At 44.7% G+C, this 9,496-nt stretch overlaps 1 protein-coding gene across 4 annotated transcripts; it reads left to right on the top strand.

Moving 5' to 3' along the window:
• Positions 1-5,080: 5,080 nt before the first annotated feature.
• Positions 5,081-8,423, top strand: ATRZ-1A (RNA-binding (RRM/RBD/RNP motifs) family protein with retrovirus zinc finger-like domain-containing protein). Of its 4 annotated transcripts, none has more exons than XM_087532132.1 (4): positions 5,081-5,190; positions 5,946-6,062; positions 6,654-7,282; positions 7,796-8,423. In XM_087532132.1, exons 2-3 carry the CDS (start codon positions 5,952-5,954, stop codon positions 7,254-7,256), a joined length of 714 nt encoding a protein of 237 aa, XP_087388258.1. In that variant the 5' UTR covers positions 5,081-5,190; positions 5,946-5,951; the 3' UTR covers positions 7,257-7,282; positions 7,796-8,423. The 4 variants fall into 4 exon arrangements, with proteins under 4 accessions (XP_087388258.1, XP_048546809.1, XP_048546808.1 ...); XM_048690852.2 differs by lacking the exon at positions 7,796-8,423 and adding an exon at positions 7,463-7,513; XM_048690851.2 differs by lacking the exon at positions 7,796-8,423 and adding an exon at positions 7,401-7,513.
• The last annotated feature ends 1,073 nt before the right edge of the window (positions 8,424-9,496 follow it).

The following is a 9,496-nucleotide window of genomic DNA, read 5'->3' as shown; positions in this document are numbered from 1 at the left end:
TGACGATGATGATGTTCTACCGACGCAGGGCTTCGCCTAAGCACCGCTACGATATGATCGAGGTGGATTATGGTGGAGGGGGGCACCGCACACGGCTAAGAGATCAAGAGATCAATTGTTGTGTCTATGGGGTGCCCCCTGGCCACGTATATAAAGGAGTGGAGGAGGGGAGGGGCCGGCCCTCTCTATGGCGCGCCCTAGGGGAGTCCTACTCCCACCGGGAGTAGGATTCCCCCTTTCCTAGTAGAACTAGGATCCCTTCCAAGTAGTAGGAGTAGGAGAGAAGGAAAGGGAAAGGAAAAGGTGAAGGGAGGAAGGGGGCGCCCCCCTCCCTAGTCCAATTCGGAGCAGCCCATGGGGAGGGGTGCGGCCACCCTTTGAGGCCTTTTTCTCCTTTCCCGTATGGCCCATTAAGGCCCAATACGAATTCCCGTAACTCCCCGGTACTCCTGAAAATACCCGAATCACTCGGAACCTTTCCGATGTCCGAATATAGTCGTCAAATATATCGATCTTTACGTCTCGACCATTTCGAGACTCCTCGTCATGTCCCCGATCTCATCCGGGACTCCAAACTCCTTCGGTACATCAAAACACATAAACTCATAATATAACAGTCATCGAACTTTAAGCGTGCGGACCCTACGGGTTCGAGACTATGTAGACATGACCGAGACACGTCTCCGGTCAATAACCAATAGCGGAACCTGGATGCTCATATTGGCTCCTACATATTCTATGAAGATCTTTATCGATCAAACCGCATAACAACATACGTTGTTCCCTTTGTCATCGGTATGTTACTTGCCCGAGATTCGATCGTCGGTATCTCAATACCTAGTTCAATCTCGTTACCGGCAAGTCTCTTTACTCATTTCGTAATACATCATCCCGCAACTAACTCATTAGTTGCAATGCTTGCAAGGCTTATAGTGATGTGCATTACCGAGTGGGCCCAAAGATACCTCTCCGACAATCGGAGTGACAAATGCTAATCTCAAAATACGCCAACCCAACAAGTACCTTTGGAGACACCTGTAGAGCACATTTATAATCACCCAGTTACGTTGTGACGTTTGGTAGCACACAAAGTGTTCCTCCGGTAAACGGGAGTTGCATAATCTCATAGTCATAAGAACATGTATAAGTCATGAAGAAAGCGATAGCAACAAACTAAACGATCAAGTGCTAAGCTAACGGAATGGGTCAAGTCAATCACATCATTCTCCTAATGATGTGATCCCGTTAATCAAATGACAACTCATGTCTATGGTTAGGAAACATAACCATCTTTGATCAACGAGCTAGTCAAGTAGAGGCATACTAGTGACACTCTGTTTGTCTATGTATTCACACATGTATTATGTTTCCGGTTAATACAATTCTAGCATGAATAATAAACATTTATCATGATATAAGGAAATAAATAATAACTTTAGTATTGCCTCTAGGGCATATTTCCTTCAAAAAGTAGACCTGGGGGCCATAGTTTTCACTAGAGGCTTCTCTCTCGAACAAAAAGCATGCAGTGGGTCAACAAATTAATGTTGGGCAATTGATAGAAAAACACATAGTTATAACGATATTTAAGGCAATGATCATGTATATAGGCATCACGTCCGAGACAAGTAGAGCGACTCCTGCCTGCATCTACTACTATTACTCCACCCATCGACTGTTATCCAGCATGCATTTAAAGTATTTAATTTCATGAAAAACGGAGTAACGCCTTAAGTAAGATGACATGATGTAGACAAAGTAAATCCAACCAGTATGAATAAACCCCGTCGTTCCACCCGATGCGCCGCCCCACTCTGTCTTCTCCCCGTAGAAGCACGGGATCACACTAATGGCCTCGCCAACAGTGGCAGTGTCGATCGGCTCATGGGGCACGGCCAGGGCGCCGGGTGGATGGCCCTGGTGCACCCTGGCATGTCCTGCAGGAGCTTCCCCTGTTGGGGAACGTAGTAATTTCAAAAAAATTCCTACGCACATGCAAGATCATGGTGATGCATAGCAACGAGAGGGGAGAGTGTGTCCACGTACCCTTGTAGACCGAAAGCGGAAGCGTTAGCACAACGCGGTTGATGTAGTCGTACGTCTTCACGATCCGATCGATCAAGTACCGAACACACGGCACCTCCGAGTTCTGCACACGTTCAACTTGATGACGTCTCTCGAAGTCCGATCCAGCCGAGCTTTGAGGGAGAGTTCCGTCAGCACGACGGCGTGGTGACGATGTTGATGTTCTACCATTGCAGGGCTTCGCCTAAGCACCGCTATGACATTATCGAGCTGGACTATGCTGGAGAGGGGCACCGCACACGGCTAAAAGATCCAAGAGATCAATTGTTGTGTCTATGGGGTGCCCCCTGGCCACATATATAAAGGAGTGGAGGAGGGGGAGAGGGCCGGCCCCTATGGCGCGCCCTGGAGGAGTCCTACTCCCACCGGGAGTAGGATTCCTCCCCTTCCAAGTAGTAGGAGTAGGAGACAAGGAAGGAGAAGAGGGAAGAGAAGGAAGAAGGGGGCGCCGCCCCTCCCCCTAGTCCAATTCGGACTAGTCATTGGGGGGGCGCGCGGCTTGCCTCTCTCTGTCTCCCCTAAAGCCCAATAAGGCCCATATACTTCTTCCCCCGTATTCCCGTAACTCCTTGGTACTCCAAAAAATAACCGAACCACTCGAAACCTTTCCGATGTCCGAATATAGTCGTCCAATATATCGATCTTTACGTCTCGACCATTTAGAGACTCCTCGTCATGTCCCCGATCTCATCCGGGACTCCGAACTACCTTCGGTACATCAAAACACATAAAACTCATAATATAACCGTCATCGAACTTTAAGCGTGCGGACCCTACAGGTTCGATAACTATGTAGACATGACCGAGACACGTCTCCACTCAATAACCAATAGCGGAACCTAGATGTTCATATTGGCTCCTACATATTCTACGAAGATCTTTATCGGTCAAACCACATAACAACATACATTGTTCCCTTTGTCATCGGTATGTTACTTGCCCGAGATTCGATCGTCGATATCTCAATACCTAGTTCAATCTCGTTACCGGCAAGTCTCTTTACTCGTTCCGTAATATATCTTATAGTGATGTGCATTACCGAGTGGGCCCAGAGATACCTCTCCGACAATCGGAGTGACAAATCCTAATCTCGAAATACGCCAACCCAACAAGTACCTTTGGAGACACCTGTAGAGCACCTTTATAATCACCCAGTTATGGTGTGACGTTTGGTACACACAAAGTGTTCCTCCGGTAAACGGGAGTTGCATAATCTCATAGTCACAGGAACATGTACAAGTCATGAAGAAAGCGATAGCAACAAACTAAACGATCAAGTGCTAAGCTAACGGAATGGGTCAAGTCAATCACATCATTCTCCTAATGATGTGATCCCGTTAATCAAATGACAACTCTTTGTCTATGGCTAGAAAACATAACCATCTTTGATCAACAAGCTAGTCAAGTAGAGGCATACTAGTGACACTCTCTTTCTCTATGTATTCACACATGTATCATGTTTTTGGTTAATACAATTCTAGCATGAATAATAAACATTTATCATGAAATAAGGAAATAAATAATAACTTTATTATTGCCTCTAGGGCATATTTCCTTCATCCCCTAGTACCCTGCCACGGGGATCGACGACACAAACGTGGCCGACCTGTCGACCGCTTCGGCATCAGGCCAATAGCTTGATGTCGCTGAGCTGGTTGTGGTCTTCGTCCTCGATCGGCGGCAACATAGACTTGTGCTCGCTCTAGCTCTCCGTCTTCTTCCCCATGGTGGGCTTCCTCCCGAGGAACAACTTCATCTTCTTTCTCCCAAGAAGTTCCTGCAAATGCTGCTCCTCGTTGCTGTTAGTCGTGGTGCGGGTGTTCCCCTTCTCCATGGTACTACAACACTCGGCGGTGTGGTTCCGGCAGGCGGCCGCATCGACCTGCAAGGCGACTTGGACATGGTGTTCTGGTGCCGACTACTTCGACGGCGCGCTCAACATGTTTGAGGAAATGAAGGTTGTTGGCGTCAAGCCAAACCTGGTTGATGTTAAGTGTAGTTGTTAACTCCTAATCATATGCATCTATGCAACCAAACGTCGGGTGAAAATTGCATTACGATGACAAGACCCCATATGCAGGCAACCAAACTACTTGACAATGTCGTTTTTTTCCCTCGCAAAAAAGACAATGTTGTTTTCCCCTTGTATTTTTGTAACCAAGTCCTACTCAGCTTGACTCATTTTCCTCCTCTCAGCCAAGCCCTGCTGAGAAGGCAACCAAACAAGGAGCTCCTACTCCATGCCTTCAACGCCATCTAACTAATCTGACGCTCGTTGCAGCGCCCTGCTGGGCCAGCCCATGAATGCGTAACGCCAGCGGACAAAAAAGTAAATCCTAAAAAGAGTTCTTCCAACAAGGATTCAAAATCTTTACAAACCCTCTCGACTAACCAGTAGGGCTACCTGCTACTAGTAATCAGTAGTCCCTCGATATTAAGTAAGGACAATACTGGTTGCGCGGTTCCAAAAAACAGAAGTTCACAGATTAAAAAGAAGTTTGTGAATTTTGTTCAACAAAGGCTCATGTATTCAAAAAAAGTTCATAGATATTGATAAAAAGTTCACGAAATCTAAAAAAATATTACTAATATGAGAAAAGTTTGTGAGTTTGAAAAAAGTTCAAGAAAATTTAATAAAGTTCACTAATTTGTGAAAAAGTCATATTTTTTTTAAATTTACTCATATTGAAAAAAAATTCATCGATTTAAAAAAATCATCGATTTTTTTAAAAAAATAATTCTACTAGTTCCTTTTATTTTTAACAACAGAAAGAAAACGATGGGCCGAGCCCAACAAACCGCGCAAACGGGCGCTTAAGCGCCAAATAGGATCCGCCAACACACGCCCCGTAGGCGAGGAATCTCAGCCCGTCTTTGGGCTTGATTCTAAAAGGGCAAAGGACACACGATCAACAAGAACCGTTGATCTATGATCCGACGGTCCTTTTCTCAGATCGGCTGGAGTCTGCAGTATATATTGATCCCCCCACCCTCGGCCTCCAGGCCTTATCTCTTCGTCTCGCAAAAGGGGAGACAGAAGAGAGTTCGATTTCCGACTAAAACCTCTCGCCGCCGACGACCAAGCTCGGAGACCTATTGACCTAGGTATACGACGTTCCTCCTCCTCTCTACGTCAATCTCTTCGTCTAGCTGTCGTCGTATCGATATTCTTTCTAGGTTTAGATCTGAGCTTTTCCCGGCGGCAGATCCATGTGCTGTTCTTCTTCTCAGATGCGTATTATGAAATTCGATCGCCGTTTGTTAGAATAGGTTTGGATAGCGATGCTCAACTGGTATAAAGAAGGGGCTCTCCTTTTGGTTTCAATTTCACCGGTTAATTTCCGTCGATTTTCGATCTGGATTTCTCGTGGCTTGCCTCTATGCTTGTTCTGATCAGTCACGGCGGAAGACTTTATTCTTTGTAATTAGTTTGTGGTGGTAGATTGAGGTACAATTTGGGTAAGAGTAATCCCCTTTAGGATACCAAAAGCAAGAAGAACGACCCTGTTCCAGGATAAGATTCTTCTAGGTTGTCTACTAGTACTATGTCAAGCTAAGTGCTTCTGCTCATTCAAAATCAGTTGTCAACTTGAGATGTTCAGGCGGATAATCCTTAGGTTGCCTCCCAACTGATGCCAAGGACTGAAGTCAATCTTGTTAGTTAGTTGTAAATCCTTTTATTGAATATATATTGATCTGCCTTATTTTTGATGACTATTCAATCCGGGGTGCTGGCAATAGGTTATCCTTTCGTAAATAACTAACTCACAAACGCTAGTACTTTCTGCTAGGTTGAAGAACCCCTTGTACTTTGTGCCAGGTTGAACCCCCTTTTAGTTACTGACAGTTGTGTTTTACAGTTCCCAATGTCGGACGCAGATGATTACCGTTGCTTCGTTGGGAGTCTGTCATGGAACACAACTGATGTGGATCTGAAGGATGCTTTTGGGAAATTTGGTCGAGTTACTGAGACAAAGGTATATTTTGTTCTTTTCATATGGGCCTGGAATGCTTAGCTTTGTGTGGTGGAATATACACATGGTTTTCTTAGTCAAGCAATCTTCTTTCATATTATAGGCTTCCCCTCACCAATAATTACAATTTTGCCACTAAAAACTTGTCATGGTGAGATATGTAAACAACTGGAATAATTTCTTTGGTTAATATATCATTCATTCTGTCCATTTGGTGAATCTGTTCATGAATTTTATGCTAAGGTATGAATCTGCACTAGGTTTTGGATGATTCCTTGGTATGGTAGTTGTTTAAGTACGTTGTAGCATATGTGCATATCTTATGGTGGTGTAGTACAATCAGGATCTGTTTGATATGTGAATAAGGAATCTGTAAACATTGCCAAGGAAATAATAGAGAATGGCGATGCTAGACACTGGCATTTCATGCTACTGATTTGTACCCTACATCAATAGTTGTTGTCTTCGCCGTTTCTAACTTTTGCAAGTCGGTGGTATATGCGGTTTGATACACCACTTTCCTTATGTTTTCTCTGGCTTGTTAACACATGTTGTCTGCCATGCTTTATATGCTGCATGTCTATCAATGTGCAGGTGGTTCTTGACAAGTTCTCTGGCCGATCACGTGGCTTTGGATTTGTGACTTTTGATGACAAGAAGGCCATGGAAGAAGCTGTTGAGGCTATGAATGGAATTGATTTGGATGGAAGGAATATTACTGTTGAAAGAGCACAACCTCAAGGTTCAGGCAGGGACCGTGATGGAGATCGAGACTATCGTGGTGGTGGTGACCGCTATGGTGGTGGCCGTGATTTTGGTGGCGGTCGTGGTGGTGGTCGTGGTGGCGGCGGTGATTGCTACAAATGTGGCAAGCCTGGTCATTTTGCAAGGGAGTGCCCATCTGGTGATGGTGGGGACAGGTATGGTAGCAGGGATGACAGGTACAGTAGCAGGGATGACAGGTACAGTAGCAGGGATGACAGGTACAGTAGTAGGGATGACAGGTATGGTGGCAGGGATGGTGGAAGGGATGACAAGTATGGTGGTAGCAACGGCAGCAGTCGCTATGGGCCTGACCGTGGTGGTGATCGCTATTCTGGAAGTCGTGATGGAGGAAGCCGCGGCAGTGGTGGCGGTGATCGATACAGCCGTGACAGGTCTGGACCATATGATCGTCGCAGCCGAGATGAATACTGATCTTGATGGTGGAGATTCTGTCTCAGGTATGAAAGGTATTGGATAATACAAGTGGTATGTTTGCTTTATCACATAAGGCAGCAAATGGTTTGCTGTTGTACTCTTTATGAGAAGTTTAATGCTTTTGTTATCCATGCTGACTAGTGCTTGGTTTACCAATGTTCCTATCTGGATTTGGCTTGTAACCGGTTCCTTGGGAGCTTCAGTGGATTGCGTTATTTTGTCTGAGTAATATTTGGGATCCATGTTTCTGCGTTGCTCTGATGGTAAAAGTCCTGTCATGATACTGGTCTTTGGTGCTGTTCTTGTATTGCATCGCTGTGGTTATTGGAATTGCGGTCTTGATGTCAAGGATGTTGAAGAACAACAGCTCTTTATTTAGTCTTGTTGTGGTCTTGAGGAAAGAATCAACGTTCTGTGATTGGGGTAACTATAAAATATTCCATCTGAAACTTGTGACCAACGAAACAAATGGTAAAACCTTTTGTTTCAGTTATTCCTTCTTAATAAGCTATGATTCTCACAGTAATTTTTCGCAGGCATTTGGCCTTTGTGTTCCTATTGGTCTGCTTGGCTTAGTGCTAAAACTTTGCTGTTCAACCATGGGTCCGAATGCTTGCTCTAGTACTGTTCTGTGGCACTTCCCTCAGTTAGACCAACATAAGATCTTGCTGGCATGGGTCACTTTGCTCATCAACACTTCTTTGGGCTCCTAGTATAACGCACTGCTTCCTTGGGAACCTGGAAAGAGTTGCTTGCTTCACTGGGATGGGCTCTCTCTTACCTTCATTCCTGCTGTAACCCAAGTCTGAGGGCCCTTAAGAAAGTTCTAGAATCTCCCATGTGAAGGTTGATCCTTTATTAATGTGTTTCTCGAAGGGGGAACTGTGTTGTTTCTCAGCGAAGGTCGCCTACACTTGCTTCTGGTTAACTTACGCAGCGAGAAGGTGTAGATGAAAATGTTTATTTGTAGGGTTCGGTGTCTTTCTTTTTGACAGTAGAGTGAGCTCCAAATGTTTTAAGAAAGGCAGCCTGATTCATATTGTGCCAATAATTTTGGCAGCCTGAGCTCCAACGATTTTGTTGTTGCTGTGTTTGCCTTCTGTAATTTTGTACAATACTTAATTCACCAGCTGTTGTCAAATGGATATGCTTGGTTCCAAATTATTGGAAGTTTGAGCTTTGTCGTAAGTCAAACTTCTATATTTTGTCTAGACAATTTTTAACTTTAAATATATTGAAACTAAGGAAGCGTGGGAACTGTTGTGAAGCAAGCATGGTTCTCTTGTTTGTCTTTTGTGGCATGTTTATATCCTTCTCTATCTTTGATTTGATGAAATGGTGGAAAGAAATACAAAATATATTTCAAAGCCACAGTTTTGAAGTGCCTGAGTGTACGACAGCTTATGAATGCCACCATTATTTGCTTTATTGTTGGTGTAGGGGCGCTTATATTGGTTGTTTGCTCTTGCCTGTGAACTCGGCGCATAGATTTTGGGAAAACCCTCGAAGCAGTGCTTGTTTAGATTTTGTGGATATGAACTTCCTGGCGGCAGAGAGGCGAATGTTTGAACAAAGACATATCTAAAAATAGAATAAATGGCGCACCAGCACCAATGTTGCCATCCACCCATTGAGGCTAGATCTTTAGGATTTCACTCTGAAGAGGAAGAGGAAGTTCGAGCAAACTAAAGATAATGCTTGCAAGATGTGGAACACCAACATACATGCTAGATCTAGAGTTTTCGCTCCGCTCTACACTGTGTACTGCCGCACCACTTCCAAAGAATAAGTCACTGTTGCAAGCTAAACCATCACAACTAAACAATTGTCACGTTCACATCCCTACGGCGGACATGACCACGCTACAAGACATACCACGTATCCGAGGGGGATGCCCGCCATCGTCACTGACGCCACCAAGAGCCCATTCATCAAAGGGCCATCCCACGTAGTCTTCGATGTTGGTTGAACACACACTGCAAGCATAAGAGCATCTCTAGCTGTTGGCCCCTCAGGCGGCGATTTTTCGCGTCCCATGGGGCGAGCCGACGCTAAAATCGGCACGGGGCAAGCGGGTTCCTAGCCGCTCGTCCCAGACGTGGTTTTTTTTTTTCTAAAAAAAATCTGAATTCAGCAAAGTTCGGCTAAATTCAGCAAACCTGACATTAATATTCAATATGTTCGGCGTTACATAAATTAATTTAAAAAAAGACATCTACGGGGCGAAGAAGTCACTG

This window comes from Triticum urartu, chromosome 7A, assembly GCF_056163025.1.
Source record: "Triticum urartu cultivar PI428250 chromosome 7A, HENAU_Tu73, whole genome shotgun sequence".
Taxonomy (NCBI): Eukaryota; Viridiplantae; Streptophyta; class Magnoliopsida; order Poales; family Poaceae; genus Triticum; species Triticum urartu.
This window is presented reverse-complemented; position numbering and strand designations above follow the sequence as displayed.

Coding starts and splice junctions, on each gene's coding strand:
- ATRZ-1A (XM_087532132.1), top strand. CDS start 5,952: ATGTCGGACGCAGATGATTACCGTTGCTTCGTTGGGAGTCTGTCATGG. Junction 6,063..6,653: donor GTCGAGTTACTGAGACAAAG/GTATATTTTGTT, acceptor ATCAATGTGCAG/GTGGTTCTTGACAAGTTCTC.